Here is an 18,692-nt window from a genome sequence, read left to right on the forward strand (position 1 = left end):
CCGGTGCCCCAGACCGAAACAGCCTATTGGCTGTACACAGCCAACATTCTCCTTTTCTTCTTCTCTCTGTTTCTAACCCTTAGACAAATATATTAGTACACAAAACCAATGTACTAAGGCTTAGAAACATACCTTTACTTGTGATTTGCACTTTGTTCATCCATGGGCATAGATTCACATTTAAGCACTTGTGTTGGCACTCAATCACCAAAATACTTAGAAATGGCCCAAAGGCACATTTCCCTTTCAGAGACTTGCTTCAGTGACTTCAAGCCGAGAAGGTATGCACCAAAACAACTATACATACCATGCTCAAGAGGCTTATTTGAGGTTGTAGAGAGACTTGTTGAGGTGGCAAGTATGATCGAGCAGGCCAGAATCAACAAAACCAGTGGGCTGACTATAGTACACTGTCTCTATTAGGATCTCGTGAAGAAACATGTTCTTAACAGCCAGCTGATAAACATGCCACTATTGAGAGAGCTAGAGTGAGAATTGTTCAAATTTATAGTGATCCAAAGAGCAGAATAGGAAAAAGATACTTGATGTGGTATATGGCGGGGTGTCAAAAATCGAAGTTTTCCTCAGGTGGCCATTGGATGATGATTGGTCATCGGAGAAATAGGAACACCCGGTAGTAGAGGGGCTGGTCCTGAGAACCAAGAGTAGGTGAGGCTTGAGACACAGCTTGTTGAGAATTGTGACTCTTTAGGTGTAGGACGGTGATCCGTATAAACCTAGGTACTGTTGATACTGCTGCATTTGAAGGTGTAGCTTGTTGACTCTTTAGGTGTAGCTTGTTGAGAATTGTGACTTGGAGGTGCATTTGGTGGTGAGAAAACAACACCTGATACTGGTGCATTTAGAGCTAAGGCAGCTGCGCCAGAGGAAAACCAGGTGGTGGTATGGGGAGGCCGTACGGATGAGGAACAAGAAATGCATGCTGAGGAAAGCGGTGCCATCCCTGCTATCCACCTTGTTGTTGACGGTGTTGCTGACACTGCCCTCTCGAATTGGGACACATTGGAATGGACCTAGCCTGGGGGTGTGGAGGCATGGCCATTGCGCGCCTCCCTTGTTACCATTGTCATTGTTGCCAGTGTTGGTGCTACCATTGCCGTGGTGCGGCGACAAGTGCCATTAGTGTTGGGAGGAGCAAGTCCAGTGGAGCCGCTGGCGATGGCAGTTGCAAGTTGATATCTCTGGCATCATCATCAGAGGAGCCTAGGGCTAGATCAAGGTTTTAAAGTCGACTAGTCGTCTCTAGTCGCCCGAGCACTGATAAGGTGACTAATCACGATTAGTTGTCGATTTGCTCGATTAGTCGAGCCTAGTTGACTCCTAGTCGTCCTATAGTCGTCCACCTATAACTAGACCATATATATATAGCTGTAGTAGGACTACAATTGCTTTATCTTTGATGGAAGAACCAGCTGCAACATCAGATGAAGTTGATGCAACTGATTCACGTGTGGCATGAATTGTACCAGTGCCACTGCCACGTTCTAGGGCTGGGGTAACACAAATTTTGCGAAGATGACTTGAACATCATTACTCCGCCTCGTATTCTCATTTGCAGCGACACAACAATTAAGCGAAGCGCAACTCAAGAGGAGGCCAAGGCGGGCCCAATATTGCTCAATAAGTGAACATTGTTTCACTGAAAAACCAAAATAACAGAGCAATTACTGTCTATATAGGTGCTCATCTCGGTCTCTGAATTCTGAATAGAGGAGTGGTCGCCTGTTTGGGGTTGAACAGAGGAGGACGAGCATGCGCTGGAGCGGGCCTCTGCAGACTGCAGCGGTTGCGCGACAGAGGGGGTGCAGCTGACGCTCGAGCAGATGGCCGTCGGAGCACAGCAGGGCGGTAGGAGAGGAGGGTGGCGGCGATGGAGAAGGGTGGCGGCGCTAGAGAAGGGCTCACGCGCGAGCGCGACTGTGCACTGCGTAATGCGTGTACCGTATTGGTACAAGTAGGGCAAAACAATGTTTGTGTTGTACCGGTGGTGGGTCAGCCCATGTAACAGAGACCGGATTAGTGGCCCAAAACAGGCATAACCAGTCGACCATTACACCTAGTCGAACGACTAATCGCGATTAGTCGACGACTAGGACGACTAATCGCTTTCCAGTCGCTCTAGTCGAGTCGGAGATCCTAATCGAGCTCCCTCTAGTGATAAGGCCGACTAATCGTGACTAATCGCGATTAGTCGGACGACTTTAAAACCTTGGACAAGGTTTTAAAGTCGGCTAGTCGACTCTAGTCGCCTGAGCACCGATAAGGTGAATAATCGCAATTAGTCATCGATTTGCTCGATTAGTCGAGTCTAGTCGACTCCTAGTCGTCCTATAGTCGTCCACCTATAACAGGACCATATGTATGTGTGTATATATCAATATATATGAATATATATAGTTGTAGTTGTCTAGCTGGACTACAACTACAGGACTGCATGAACTGTACCAGTGCCACTGCCATCGTTCTAGGGCTGGAGCAACACAGATTCTGGGAAGATGACTTCAACATTATTACGCCGCCTCCTATTCTCATCTGCAGTGGCACAACAATCAAGTGAAGCACAACTCAAGAGGAGGCCAAGGCATGCACAATACTGCTCAGTAAGTGAACAGAGAACATTGAACAACCAAAATATCAGAGCAATTACCGTCTGAAGAGGTCCTCAATCCTCATCTCGGTCTATGAATTCTAAACAGAGGAGTGGTCGCCTACTCGCCTGTTCAGCCGCTGAACAGACAACAGAGGACAGAAGCATGTTGAAAGGGGCCCTCTGCAAACTACAACCGCCGCGCGATGGAGGGGGTGCAGCTGCTGCTCGAGCAGAGGGTCGCCAGAGCACAACAGGGTGGCAGGAGAGGAGGGCGACAACGATGGAGAAGGGGCGACGACACTAGAGAAGGGGTGGTTGCGCTGCAGAAGAGCGCACACGCAATAGTGCGTACCGTATTTGTACATGCAGGGGCGTAGGGCAAAACAATGTTTATGTTGTGTACAGATGGTGGGCCGACCCACATAATAGAGGTCGGATTAGTGTCCCAAAATAGGCATAACTAGTCGATCATAACCCCTAGTCGGACGACTAATCGCTACCTAGTCGCTCTAGTCGAGTCGGAGACCTTAATCGAGCTCGGACTTGTGACTAATCGCGATTAGTCGGACGACTTTAAAACATTTGTTAGAAACTTCATTTATACCATAATCACATCTTAGGAATCCTAATAGTGTTTGGTCTTTTATGTATTAATTCAAAATATTTTTATTAAAAAATGAGAAAATACACCGATCTAGATTGCTACACATCGGATACATACTGAATACTAGCATCTAATGTACCAGGTTCTTATTTTGTGAAGTTGCCTTTCATTGAGAATTATCTGTGTTTTATGCATATCTTATGATTTTTAAGTTTTCATTTAACACTATTTGTAGCTTGTGATACTGAAAATTTGTCCTTGGTATTTTAAGGTATCCAAAATTCAACGAAGCAATGACTTACTGCACCATTGGCACAAAATTGATACCTGTTGGTGATGGACCTATCTCAATTGGTTTCGAAAAAACTTCTGCCTTCACAGGTCAAATGGGCCCAGTCTATGTATTTTCTGATGCACTTTCTTCAGAGCAAGTAAAGGGCATATATTTTCTGGGACCAAGTTACATGTACTCTTTCCATGGCGATGATTCACTCTACAGGGGAATTGTTGATGCTAGAGATGGCCTTTCATCAAAGATAATTTTTGGTTTCAATGCACAGGTTCAAATTCTTTTCACCGATGTACATGATATATAACTTTTTCTCGAACACGTGGGGGAACCACGTATCATATATTAAGAAGTCAGAAAAAGGTCTAGAAAAGACCAAATACAAGGTGCCTAGAAAGCACCCACGAAAAGGAAAAAAGAAAGAAAAAACGATAATACACACCCAAATCTAATGAAAAAACACAACCAAAAAGCTAAACTATTGCCAAACACTCCTAAGAGCAGCAACCCCAGCAAGGCCCCATAATAAGGCATCTTCATGGATGGACAACAAGATTGCGTGGATGTTTGGGGAAGCATTTTCAAACACACAAGCATTTCTATGCTTCCAAATTTTCCATGCTACTAAACTCACAATAGAGTTAAAACCTTTTTTCTTTTGCTTAGGCACATTTCTTTCGGCCTCTCCCCACCATTCCTAGAACACTGCTGCATCATATGTGGGAGTAAGATGTTGCAGTTCCAACCTGCTTAGAGTTCTAAACCATACATCCCTCGTGAAGACACAAGCCACCAGAATGTGTTGCACTGTCTCATCCTGCTGGTCACATAGGGGACATCTATCCGTGTGACCCATTCCACGATGAGCCAGCCGATCAGTCGTCCAACATCGGTTGAGAGATGCCAGCCAAATGAAATACTTGCATCGCGGAGGAGTCCAAGTCTTCCATATTCTTTTGGCCGAATACAGCCCCGAGGAAGAAGGCAACCACCGGTGCTGGTCCTCAACATTTGGCTGCAGCGCACCTCTTGGATTAAATCCCAGACCAACAAAAACTCAAACAGCACCTGCGTCGGAAGGCTCCCAGAGAGATCATTCACCCATCCATTTGTTGCTAAGGCTCCTTGAAATGATCTGCTCTTCCTAGTTCTCTTGGAAACACGATTTGTTAGAGCAGGAGCAATCTGTAACAAAGATTGGCCATGTATCCATTTATCTGTCCAGAAGAGAGTGTTTGCCCCATTTCCAACAATAGAACAAACAGAAGCTACGAAGAGGGTTGTAGCAAATCTGTGCACCTTTATTTCAAAATCAGCCCAAGGCCTATCTGGTTCAGTTTTCTGGAGCCAAAACCATCTCAAATTTAAAGACCATCCCATCACTTCTAAATTATGAATTCCCAACCCACCAAGGGAGATGGGTCGACAGACCTTGGACCACCCAACAACACAATGACCTCCTCTTATATCAGTTATTCCTTTCCAAAGAAAACCCCTTCGAATCTTATCTATTGCCCTGATCACCCATCTTGGACATTGCAATGCTATGAGGTGATAAATGGGGTTAGCAGTGAGAAAACTTTAACCAAAGTTGCCCTAGTTGGTACTAGCCCTCATCGTCGTGACTCTTAGCGCCTTTGGGAGGTAGACTGGCTTTGTCTTCCTTTCGCCGCATGTGTCGGTCTTGTTGCTTCCGTTTTGGTTGCGTCGATTTTGTCTTTTGCTCAGTGGCGTCATCGTTTGGGTCATATTTGTGGCTCCAGGTTATCCACTTTGATTAGTCGTGGTCTTTTAGTTTCGGTTTCAAGTCATGAGTCTCTACATAAGTGTTACAGTTGTAGGTTAGGAAAGTAGATACAACTTTACCATTCTAGTGAGTCTGTTTCTCAACGTCCTTTTGATCTTGTACACTCAGATATATGCGGCCCTGCTCTTTTTGTTTCTAAAGGGGGACATTGATATTATATTATTATTATAGATGATTTTTTCTGTCACACATGGATTTAATTTCATGAAACATTGGAGGGAAGCTTTATCCATTTATAAAGCTTTTTCTGTCATGGTCCGCACTCGTTTTGACACTCCTATTTATGTCTTTCGTGCTGACTCTTTAGGTGAGTATCTTTCTGATGCTCTTCGCTAGGTTATTTCTGTGCAAGGTACTCTTGCCCAGTTTTTGTGTCCTGACGCTTATGCTCAGAATGGTGTTGCTGAGCGTAAGCATCATCGTCTTCTTGAGACTGCTTGTGCTCTTATGCTCGCTTCCTCTGTGCCCCCTCATTTTTTGGGTTGAGGCTGTTTGCACAACAAATATTTTGATTAACATTCAGCCTTCTTCAACTCTTCAGGGTAGGATTCCTTTTGAGTGTCTTTATGGTAAGACGCCTAAGTATTTTAGTCTTCGTTTCTTTGGTTGTGTGCTACGTGTTGCTTTCATCATGTGAGTGAACCAAATTCACAGCTCAGTTTGTTGAGTGCGTTTTCTTGGGTACAATGCTGAGCATAAGGGGTATCATTGTTGGGATCCAGTCGCTCGTCAGAACAGGGCTTCTTGGGATGTGATTTTTGATGAGGCTCATCCTTTCTATCCTCGTCCCCATCTGATGCTTCTTCAGCATAGTTGGTTGACCCCACCTCCTTTCTGTTCTTTCCTGATGCCCCTGCTTCTATTGTACTGGTTTCACACTCGTTGTAGTCTTCTTCTGTATCTTTTTGGAGCTTTCTTCTTTGCTTCCTGATTATTCCATGAAGCCTTCCGTAACACAAGTTTACACACACTACACGATGATTCCTTTTGATGCGCCATCTTCGTCTGATGAGCTATCTTATTCTGTTGATCCATCTTCTCCTGATGTGTTGGCGTCTCCTAGTGCGCCTTCTATTCCTATTGACTTGTCCTCTCGCATTGAGCCGGTTTCCTATCCTGTTTCTACATTAGAGCCGTCTCTTAGATGTAGCCAGTGTCTTCGTCAGCCTATTGATCGGTACTCTCCTTTAGCTTTTGTGACTACTGTTCTTTCTAAGTCAGCCTCTTATCATGATGCTATTCTTTATCAGGAATGCCAGCATAGGATATTGCTGCACTATAGCGCACTGGCACATGGGACTTGTTGTTTGTACCTTGTCCACCACATGTTTGTCCTAGACCTGCTCTGATGGTTTTCTTGAGTGTTATAAGACTTGTCTTGTTGCCTGTTGTTTTCAATAGGAATATGGACATGATTATGACGAGACTTTTTTCTCTTGTTGATTAGATGACCACTTTTCGCATCCTCCTTCTGGCTTCTGTTCGTGAGTGGTCCATCTCTCAACTTGATGTCAAAAATGCCTTTCTTATGGTGAGTTGCTTGAGGAGGTTTATATGCAGCCACCACCTGAGTATCCTATTCCTGAGGGCATGGTTTGTCGCCTTTGTCCCTCCCTTTATGGTCTCAAGCTGGCTCCTCGGGCTTGGTTTCAGCGTTTCGCTTCTATGGTCACTATTGCTGGTTTTTCTGTTAGTAGTCTTGATCCTGCTTTGCTTGTGCACACATCATCTCGTGGTAGGACTCTTCTCCTTTGTGTTGATGCCATGCTTATTACAGGAAATGATCCTTAATACATTGCCTTTGTGAAGGCATGTCTAAGTGAGCAGTTTCTTATGTCTAGTCTGGGTCCTCTTCGTTATTTTCTTGGGATTGAGGTTTTCTCTACTCCAGAGGGCTTCTATCTCTCTCAGTTGAAATATATTCCGGGGCTTCTTGATCGGGTTATCTTACTGATCACCACACTGTTGAGACTCCCATGGAGCTCAACATTTGTCTTCGTGCCACTAATGATGTGCCTCTTTTGGATCCTACTCGATACCATCACGTTGTTGGTAGCCTGGTCTACCTTGGTGTTACTCTCCTAGATATTTTATATCATGTGCATATTCTGAGTCATTTTGTATCTACTCCAACTCAATTTCATTACGGTCATCTTCTTCGTGTTCTATGTTATCTTTGTGAGACTATCTCTTACCATTTGTTCTTTCTTCATTCTAGCTCCTTGCACTTTATGCCTACTAAGATGCGACTTGGGCTAGTGATTCCTCAGATCGTCGGTCTCTTTCTGCCTATTGTGTTTTTATTGGTGGTTCTCTTATTGCCTGGAAGACTAAGAAGTAGTTAACAGTTTCCCGTTCGAGTATGGAGTGTTGGATTGTGACAAAACCTAACCCTAACCAGGGTTGTTGTTGTATTGATAGATTAGAGTACTTGGGCCTGGCCCATTACAAAGGGATAGTCTAACACCCCCCCGCAGTCACAACTCTATCCTGTACAGATGTTGAGACTGGATCGAAAGTCTAAAAATACACTCGTCGGTAGTCCCTTTGTGAAGATGTCGGCGAACTGGAGCGTGGTGGGGACGCTGAGAACCCGAACGTCACCGGCAGCGACACGCTCGCGGACGAAGTGCAGGTCGATCTCCACGTGCTTCGTGCGCTGATGCTGCACGGGATTGGTGGAGAGGTAGACCGCGCTGACGTTGTCGCAGTAAACGAGGGTGGCGCGCTGAAGGGGACTGTGGAGCTCGTGGAGGAGCTGGCATAGCCAGGAGGCCTCTGCCACGCCGTTGGCCACGACGCGGTACTCGGCATCAGCGCTGGAGCGGGAGACGACGGGTTGTCGCTTGGCAGCCCAAGAAACGAGGTTGGCGCCCAGGAACACGGCGTAGCCGGAGGTGGACTGGCGCGTATCGTAACAGCCAGCCCAGTTAGCGTCGGTGTAGACCACGAGCTCCAACGTCGGGGATGGTCGGAGTAGGAGACCGTGGTCGAGGGAGCCGCGGAGGTAGCGCATGATCCGCTTGAGAGCGGTAAAGTGGGGCTCCCGCGGAGTGTGCATATGCAGGCACACCTGCTGGACGGCGTAGGCGATGTCTGGCCTGGAGAAGGTGAGGTACTGGAGGGCGCCGGTCAGGCTGCGGTAGGACGTCGCGTCGGCGACCGGAGGCCCGTCGTCCTCAGAGAGCTTAGCCTGAGTGTCGACAGGCGTGGAGCATGGCTTGCAGTCAGGCATGCCAGCCCACTCCAGGATGTCGATGGCGTACTGGCGCTGGTGGAGGAAGAGACCCTAAGGCCGGCGCTCGGCGGTGATGCCGAGGAAGTGGTGGAGGGGCCCCAGGTCCTTCATCGCGAACTCCCGCTGAAGGGCGACGATCGTGCGCTGTAGAAGGTCGGCGTTTGAGGCCGTGAGCACAATGTCGTCGACGTAGAGTAGGAGGTAGACGGTGTCGTTGTCGCGCCGGTAGATGAACAGGGACGTGTCCGACTTGGCCTCGACGAAGCCGATGGAGGCCAAGTAGGAGGCGAAGCGGTTGTACCATGCCCGCGGCGCCTGCTTGAGGCCGTACAGGGACCGGTTCAGCCGGCAGACCAGATCCGGACGATCGACATCGACTAAACCGGTGGGCTGGCAGCAGTAGACAGTCTCCGTCAGAGTGCCGTGGAGGAATGCATTCTTGACGTCGAGCTGATGGATCGCCCAGGCGCGGGAGAGGGCGAGGGAGAGGACAGCGCAGACGGTGGCGAACTTGACGACGGGGCTGAAGGTCTCGTCGTAGTCCACCCCGGGGCGCTGAGTGAAACCCCGAAGGACCCAACGGGCCTTGTAGCGGTCGAGGGAGCCGTCCGAGGTCAGCTTGTGGCGAAATAGCCACTTGCCAGTGACCACGTTGGTGCCTGGTGGACACGACACCAGGTCCCAGGTGTGGTTGGTCAAGAGGGCCGCGTACTCCTCCTCCATAGCACGACGCCAATGTGGGTCAACGAGGGCAGTGCGAACGGAGGAGGGCACCGGGGATGCGTCGGGTGGAGTGGTGGATGTATCAGCAACGAGGATCAGCCGGTCGATGGGGCGAAGTACGCCAGCGGCGCACAGAGTCACCATCGGGTGAACGTGCCCGGGGTCGCGGTGGATGGCGACCGGGTGGTACACAGATGGCTCGGGGCGGACTGCCGGGACATCAGGGGGAGCGGGCAGGGCCGGCTCGCGGCGGTGATAGACGACAGCGAGGTCGGTGAAGCGGGCCGCGCGTGGCGACAGGTCCAAGTCAGCAGGCGCTGAGGTAGTGGCGTGGTCGCGACGGTGGTAGACGAGCGCAGGGTCGGCGAAGCGAGCCGAGGTCGACGGGGTCGCGCGTGGCGCAGGAGTAGTCGACGGGGCCGCGCGTGGCGCAGGCAGGGTCGACGGAGTCGCGCAAGGCGCGAGAGGGGTCGACGGGGCCGTGCGAGGCGCAGGCAGGGACGACGGGGCCGCGGGAGGCGCGGAAACGAGCGCAAACGGTGGGGTCGTGGCCGCACGAGGTGCAGGCAACGGCGCAAGACGAGGCACTGGGGGTGGGGGGGAGTAACCGGATCGGACTCGAGGAGGGAGTCGAGATCGGTTGGTGAGGTGGAGCCAGCAAGGGGAAACACGTCTTCGTCGAAGACAACGTGACGAGAGATGATGATGCGGTGGGAGGTGAGGTCCAGACACCGATACCCCTTGTGGTCAGGGGAGTAGCCGAGAAAGAGGCAGCGAGTGGAGCGAGGAGAAAGCTTGTGAGGGGTGGTAGCAGAAGTGTTAGGGTAGCAGGCACAGCCGAACACGCGGAGGTGGTCATAGGAAGGGGTTGTGCCGTGCAGGGCGAAGTGGGGGGTAGGGTGGCTCGTCGCCTTCGAGGGAAGACGGTTGAGGAGATGTGTGGCGGTATGCAGGGCCTCTGCCCAGTAGGTGGCAGGGAGGGACGCCTGGAAAAGAAGGCAGCAGATCATATTAGTGGTGGTGCGGATCATGCATTCGGCACGACCGTTCTGTGCGGAGGTGTAGGGGCACGAGAGACGCAACTGGACGCCGTGAGTGAGAAAAAAAGAACGAGCGGCGTGGTTGTCGAACTCGCGGCCATTGTCACACTGTAGGGTACATACCGAGCGACGAAACTGGGTGGAAACCCAAGCGAAGAATTGGGTGAGGGTGGGGAGCGTATCAGACTTCAACCAAAGAGGAAAAGTCCAAAGAAAATGGGAATAATCATCCAAAATCACCAAATAGTATTTGTATCCAGAAATGCTGAGTACAGGGGAGGTCCAGAGATCACAATGGATCAAATCAAAAGCCTGCTCAGCGCGAGAACTAGAAATACTAAATGGGAGACGAGTATGGCGGCCTAACTGACAAGCATGACAGAGACCCTCAAAACGTCCCCTACTACATGAAGGGTGTCAACTGCTGGTGAGCTTGGTCATGACGTCGGGTCCTGGATGGCCGAGACGACGATGCCACGTGGTGGAGGAGGTGGTGGAGACCAGGACGGGAGGTGGAGAGGCGCCGGTGGAAGAAGGCTGAAACGTGTAGAGCGGCCCCGAGCTGTCACAGCGGGCGAGAGGGGTCCTGGTGGCCAGATCCTTCACAGAAAAACCAGAGGGGTCAAACTCGATGGAACAAGAGTTGTCGGTGGTGAACCGACGAACAGAGAGAAGATTATGAGTAATGTGAGGAGCTACGAGAACGTCGTTGAGGTAGAATGGCCCAGGGAGAACCGGGACACCTACTGAGGTGACTGGCAGAGTGGAGCCGTTCCCAACAACGATCGAGGAGGGATGAGGGGAACAAAGGGGATAGGAGTGAGAGAGCGTGCCTGCGGAGGGAGTGGTGTGGTAGGAGGCACCAAAGTCGATCACCCAGTCGGAGGGAGGGGTCATCGCCATGGTGCTGAAAGTGGCGGCGAGGGAGGCGTTGTCCCAGCCTCCAGCCAGCGGGGACCAAGACGTCAAGGTGGGGTTCCCCTGGGGCAGGAGCTGGGGTGGAGCCGGAGGTGCAGCGGTGTCACACCCGGTTTTAGAAGGTAAACCGAATGCGAACCATGTACGTGCCAGGATCAGTTATTCACGTACACAGCGATTACATAAATGACTCATCATAGCACAATGCTTCGAATTACAATAAAGAGTAAGTAATAATATTACAGACTAGAGCCATTTACATAATATAAATCAAAGTACACAGAATCGAAACGTAGCCAATGTAAACAACCCACCACAGGCAGCTGACTGGGGGAGGTCGCTAGCCTAATCCTCGGACTCGTCGACGTCCTGGAACTCCTGGAGATCCGCCTCGACGCCTTCTTTACCTGAGCATAGATTGCACCAAAGGCAACCTGGTGTTTTGTGAAAGCAAGGGTGAGTACACATCAACGTACTCAGCAAATGTCCCGTTTGGCTGAGGTGGACTAGCTTTATGTGGAGTTAAGCTCAAGCAGTTGCTTTTAGTTGGTCAGGTATTTATTATTAGTGGAAGCCAAGTTTTAGTAATAGCCCACCCGTGAACAGCTTCCTCCTCGAGGAACATCATGATCATCATCGAACCAAAACATTAATAGAACCATTGAGTCTCAAACCAGTTGTATCTCTAATCAAAGAGGATCCCAAGGCCGCTCATAACCGTGAGCACGGCTGATATATCAGTTTCTAATCCTCTGCAGAGGTCGCACACTTTACCCATGAGCCGTGATTCCCGTTTTGCCCGGGGATCATGACTCCCCATTGATCACTTCCTAGGTGGTCCGGCAAGGTATCACTACGTAGCCTTTACAAAGATTTCCCAGAGGTCATAGCTGCCCGTTAGGTTTCTCCAGTTTGATAAACACAGTACATCTCCCCAAAGGAAGGGTGACTAACAAAACCAAATCAAGAACCTCTGCAACCAGCCTCGGCAGAGCAAGTACTGTGCCTGGACCCCATTGACGGCACGACGGCGAAGCAACTACACCTCTAGTTCCTCTAATTAATTAGCTAAGGGCACCCCATTCCACCCTCATGGTTGCACTGTTATCCCGGGTGGTCTCTCAACGAACAGGTCCTTACGGAGAGGTACTCGGGAAACAGCCCGAGTCCCCTTAAATGCCACAAAAATATCATCATATCCAGAATAAAACCATAGTATCATCATTGTATCTCATCATGTTCATTGATTAAAGTAAAGCGCTAGCATGAAGCTAACCATAGTAACCCGAAAGGTAAACAAGGATAAGGTAAATAGAAAGCTAGTAAATCCTTAGGTTGTTCATAGTATGCGGGACAGTGTATTATAAAGTAAATGGGACATAATGGGACAGAGGACACTTGCCTTCACCAATCAGATGCTCAGGGTCTTCAGCCTCGTAGAACTCGAAGAGCTTGATCACTTGGTCATTGAAGCCTGACCGTCGGTTCCTCGAAGCTCGGAAACAGATCGCGATCTAATCGCAACGCGAAGCGAAGACAAACAGGAACAAACAAACAAACATATATATACGCATAAGAACATTACACCATACAAGATAAAATGTAATAAAACATGCAATATGAAAACGGAACGCGTTACTACGGTCACGCGAGGAAAAAGAAACGCGACAGTCGAAGCTACGGTCGAGAAGATATCACGTTTACACTAAATAAATATTAACTATAACATTTAATTCGACATTATCAAATATAAAAATTATACACCGTTTAGTTCGATTAATCTGCTACACTAACAAATGTCAGTTAATTAAGTAATTTAATTAAAATGGGAGATTCTAAGCGAGACAAATTTATGACGCGCGAAACACCACGACAGCGTGCAAACGACACGCGGACAAGCGCGACATAGCACGCTGACGACTCACGAATCGGCACGCGACCACGAGCACATCGCGCACAAACAACTCGCAGACAGCACGTGCACGACGTGCGAAACAGCACGCCACCGCGCGCGGAACAACACACGCGATAGGCAAAGAAGAACTGATTAGATGTCGTGTTTTAAACTATACAAGTATCAAATAAATAAAAAGTATTTAAGTCAATATTAACCATGTTAATATTTATTCATAAAAATGCAGGTTGACAATTATATATTTGATTTAATTGGAATTCTAATCTAATAATCATTAGTCGAGCAACCATTAAATAAATTAATTAGAATGTGTGACCTAATAAGTTAATGTTATTAACATGAGTGATTATAAGCAAGAACAATTTATTATTGCGAGACGACGTCGTGCGACCAGCGTTATCGACACGCAAGATACGTGCGAACGATGCGTAGCAAGGCGAGCGACATGTGTAAGTGGCACACGCGACGTATGCAAACAACGTGTGACAACGCGTGCGAACCGAACACGTGACACGCGCGAACGGCGCGAACGCGTGCACGCGCAGGGGGGGTAGACAGGTGTAGATGGAGGTCGTCCAGGGGTAGACGAACGTCGTCCAGGGGGGGTAGACGGACGTCGTCGGGGCCCTGACGACGCGCTGCGCACAAGACACGCAACACGCTAAACACGGTGCGCGGAATGGCGCACGCGACAGCGCGCGTCGACACCCGAGGATCACTAACAGATGTCATGATTATACTAAGTAAATATTAATTCGAAACATTTAAGCATGTGATTAATCATGTTAATGTAAATTTATAAATGCGCACCTAATACTATAACCTAGTCTTAATCAAAAACCTATTTTAATTCCCAATAGATAAGCAAATAATTAATTAGAACATGCGTTGCGACAAAGAATAATGTTACTAACGTGTAATCAACGTTAATGTAAGCTGACGCGAGTGAAGCACATCGAGACAGGTCTATGGCGCAAAATTCATTGAATAACCAACGATTCATGGATTAAATGACATGGCACAATTCTATTGGACGAAAACGAGGCTATACCGGGAGTCGTAGAGGGCACAACCACAGAAGACCTGGATGGTGAGATTTCCTGTGCTCTTCTTCAATGAACACGCAGGAACGAACCTTCGCAGGGAGAACGAAATCGCGCACAAAGCGCTTGACGGTCCGCCGCGCAGGGAAAGCTTGCCTGTGCGCGGACAGGGGCTGGATTTGGCCACGTCTGGCGCTGGCAGGCCACGCCACCGCGTGCACAGGGGCGCGGGCAGCGAAACGACCACGTGCGCTCCCCGACACGGGCACGCTACGCCATAGCGCAGCCTCGCGCGGCGAGCGGGCGCGGGCACGGGCCGACCCCGGCAGCCGTGCACCCCGGCGCGGGCGAGCTCGGCCACAGGCGAGGCCACACGCGAGCGGGCGCGGGCCGACCCCGGCAGCCGTGCACCCCGGCGCGGGCGAGCTCAGCCACAGGCGAGGCTGCACGGCCAAGCGCCGCCACAGCGTGGGCGCGGCGAGCCCCGTCGCGGGCGGGTAGCCAGAGCCTCGCGGGCTAGTTCGCGGTTGGTTGAAGAAGACATGGGCGCGGTTGAAGAAGATGAGCAGGGGACCGGCTGACCGGTGGGCCCGGCGGCTGGGCGGCCGAATCGTGGGAGCGGTTGAGCGCCTGCGCTCCCGCGCGTGCATGCAGACGGCGGCTGGGGTTGGGCGGCGCTAGGGTTGGGGCGCGCTGGGCCTCGGATGGGCCGCGTGCGGCTGGTGGTCCGAGCGGGAGGGAAGGAGGTGGGCCGGGAAGCTGGGCCGCGGGAGGGGCTGCGCGCGCTGCTGGCCTGGGTGCGCGGCAGGCTGGGCGAGCAGGTGTGTGGGCCTGGCGGCTGAGCGGCCCAGGAAGGGGGGCATGGCGCTGGGCCGGCCAAGGGAAAGGGAGGGGGAAGAAGGAGTGTTGGGCCAGCTAGGGTCTTGGGCTTCTTTCTCTCTTGTCCTTTTTCTATATAACACTCATCCAATTTATATAAGAAAGAACCACCTAACAAATGGATACACTCCCAAGCAAAACATCAAACCAAAACAAACATATTCCAATAGCCCGCACCAATCATTATTTCCCATAGGGTTTTATTAACAACTATATTTTGACGTAAAATTCTCTATCGTCTAGAAGGAAATGAATAAAGAAGCGAAAAGGAAGAGGAACAAGGAGGTAACACCTGAATTTGCTGGTTATTTGAAAATAAATTTTATACCCCCAAATTCAGGGTGTTACAAGCGGGCACGCCATATGAAGGCGTCGGAGACACGCCATAGGGAGGCGCGGTAAGGAGGGCCGGCGCCGAGGGGCGAGAGGCATTCGGGGTCTGGCCCGACCACATGGTGATGGTCCCGGTCCAGGGATTGTAGAAAGATGACCACGCCTGGCCGCCACCCCGGCCGGAGGGACCACCACGTGAGGAGCCGCCACCCCCACGGCTGCCCTTGCGGGAGCGACGACCTTCGTCGGCGGCGGGCGTCTGACGAGGGGCCGCGGGGATGACAGGTGTGGTGCGGGTAGAGGCCCCGGTCGACGGGAGGCGAGTGGCCTGGCCCCCCGGGGGGCGCAGTAGAGCGCCGGGGCTGGAGCTTCAGACGCCATGGTGAGCTCCTCGAGGAGGAGCTCGTTCCTCGCGGCCTGGAAAGTGGGAAAGGGGACGATCCTCTTGATGAGAGCCTTCAGGTGGCCATAGCGAGGGCTGAGACCACGCAGAAGGTTCAACACCAGGGTCCGGTCGGCGACAGGCTCGCCGAGGTCGTGGAGAGTCCGCCATGCCCTTCATCTGGCGGCAGTACTCGTCCACGGAGAGGTCTCCCTGAGAAAACAGGTGGAACTGGGCGTCGAGGTGGAGTGCCCGCGCATTCCGGTTCCCGAGGAACTGGTCCTCGAGAGCGAGCCACGCCTGACGAGCAGTGTCCGCCTGGTCACGGATGATGTCCTGGAGCTCGACGGTAATGGTCCCGTGAAGCCACGAGAGGACCACGGTGTCCATCTGAGCCCACGATGGTGACGGCGGGGTGACGAGGTCGTCGAGGACATGGTCGGCGAGGGCGAACTGTCGTAGCGTGAGGAGCACCTGCCCGCGCCAGCGAGAGTAGTGGGAGGACGCCGGGTCCAACAGAACGGACACGAAGGACCGTATGTTGTGAACCCCAGCGGCCTGGGCGTGAAGGGCGGCGATGGTGTCGCCGTCAAGACCGGAGGCATGAGGAGACTCAGGTAGCGCCGGAGACGGCGCGACCGGGGGTGGCGATGGGTCACGACCGAGAAGGAGACGCTGGACGTTGGCCAACTAAGTGGTCAGGGCATGACCCATAGCGCGCTCCTGCTCCCAGGCGAGGGACACAGCATGCTGGTGCTCCAGAGAAGCGGCCACAACGGCCTGGATGGTCGCGAGGACGGAGACCAACGCGGAGTCGGTGGAAGGCGCCGTGGGGGCCCAGGTGACATTGGCGACGGGCTGGCGATTTGTGGGGAAGCCAGGGGCGGTTGCCGGGAGAAGCGGGCCGGTGAGAGCAGGCTGGACTCCACGGTGGTGGTGAGCGCGCCGGTGCACATCGGGTATCCCGGCAGGCCGAGCCCGTAGGGGAGAGGGCCGGCGGTGGTGCGAGCCGCAGCGGTGGCACTGGTCTGCGTGGCCGTGTCGAGAACACTGGCCGGTCCGGTGGCAGCAACCGCGGCGGCCTGCAGGGCAGCTGCAGTAGCGGTGGTGGGGTCCATCGCAGGGGTGCCGGCGGCGCCGGGGAGCCGACGGCAGGACACCGCCGCGCGCAGAGGACGACCGGCGACGAGCTGGGCTGGCTGGCGGCCGGACTGGTGAGCAAAGAGGATGCGGCGGCGGCCAGGGGCTGGCGGGCCGGCGGCGGCCGGAGGAAAGGGCAGCGGCGGCGGCGCGTCCAGGGGCTGGCTGGGCGGTCATCGGCCGGAGGGAAGGGGAGGGAGGGAGGGAGCACCGGCGACCGGCTTGGGGAGGGAGGGAACAGCGGCGGCCGGCGGGGGAGGGAGGGAGCAGAGGCGGCGGCCAGGGGTGGGTGGCGGCCGGCTGGGGGGAGGGAGAGAGTTTAGGGTTTAGGATGGCTCTGGTACCATGTTGGATTGTGACAAAACCTAACCCTAACCAGGGTTGGAGTTGTATTGATAGATTAGAGTACTTGGGCCTGGCCCATTACAAAGGGATAGTCTAACATGGAGGATGAGTTGCATGCTATGGCTCTTGCGACGGCAGAGACGACCTGGCTACGGTGGTTGTTTGCTGATTTTGATGTTTTTGTGTCTATGCCCACTCCTCTTTTGTCTGACAGTACCAGTGTTATTAGTATTGCTTGTGATCCGGTAAAGCATGAACTTTATCAGAAGGGACTGTCTCTGGCGCAGTAACAGTGAAACTGCACGCCGAAATCCTCTGGTTGCCTGGGACAAAGTGTGCTGCCCTAGGAATAGAGGGGGCTTGGGTGTCCTCAATTTGAAGATTTAGAACACAGCCCTCTTGCTCAAATACATTCACAAATTCTAACATGGAGGATGAGTTGCATGCTATGGCTCCCCTGAAACAGGTTCTTTCTGGTGGAAGGATGTTATCAGGCTGGTTGACTATTTCAGAGGCCAAGTTATGCCTTGGGCTGGGGATGGCAAGACAATCCTTCTGTGGCAAGATGTTTGGAACAATATCTCCCCCCGATTCACTTTTCCTTGTCTCTTTTCTTTCGCCAGGGAAAAAATATTGTTCGATTCAAGAATTTTTAGCCAACATGGATCTGGAACACAACTTCCATACTCCTTTATCTCCTCAGGCTGCTCAGGAATATCATGCTTTTCATGAGCTTGTCAGTAACCTTCAGAATTCTAGAGCTGTAAAGACAAATGGACCTATCCGTGGGGCGCTCATCCAAGTTCTACAACCTTACTTTTCAGTCAATTCAGCCCCCTGCTGCCTTTAACTGGATTTGCAGTCTAAGGTTGGTAAGAAATTCAAGATTTTTGTATGGCTGGTCTTCAGAGATAGAATTAACTCAAAGAACATCCTCAGAAGAAAGGGTTTTCTGGCACCTGACAGCAATCTTGGCTGCACCCTGTGTGACCCGCACTATGAGGAGACGACTTATCATCTGCTGTTTTGCTGTCCTTTTAGTACAGACTGCTGGAGTTATGTGGGTTTCCATTGGAATCATGATCTTGACTTCTTCTCGATGATTCAAGATGCCAAGGATGCCTTTTGCCAAAGTTTTTCATGGAAATTTTGGCCCTGGTGGTATGGTGCATTTCGAAGCAGAGGAATGATTTCATCTTTAGGAATGAGGCTCATTCTTTTACTTCTTGGTGATGCTACTTGCCTGCTTCAACGATATGTTGAAGTTGCAAACGCTGAGATTTAACATCTCTTAAAGCTAGACTGTTGTTTTGGCTAAATTCTCGATAGCCTTTTTTCTCGTTTTCTTTGACTCCGCCTGTAATTTTTCTTTTTCAAAAAAGTTTCAATAAAATCGTGCTGTAGGGGTTTCCCCTACAACCTTTT

General features: G+C 51.4%; 1 protein-coding gene across 5 annotated transcripts in view; it reads left to right on the forward strand.

Annotated features, from left to right (window-relative positions):
- The window catches only part of LOC103629638 (BEACH domain-containing protein B), a 93,810-nt gene that overhangs the window by 37,427 nt on the left and 37,691 nt on the right, over positions 1-18,692 (forward strand). For all 5 annotated transcript variants that reach the window (XM_020539319.2, XM_020539321.3, XM_020539320.2 and 2 more), the window contains exon 18: positions 3,487-3,775. In XM_020539319.2, coding sequence (XP_020394908.1) covers positions 3,487-3,775 — 289 coding nt within the window. The remainder of the gene's footprint in view (positions 1-3,486; positions 3,776-18,692) is intronic.

Source organism: Zea mays, chromosome 6 (assembly GCF_902167145.1).
Source record: "Zea mays cultivar B73 chromosome 6, Zm-B73-REFERENCE-NAM-5.0, whole genome shotgun sequence".
In the NCBI taxonomy this organism is placed as follows: Eukaryota; Viridiplantae; Streptophyta; class Magnoliopsida; order Poales; family Poaceae; genus Zea; species Zea mays.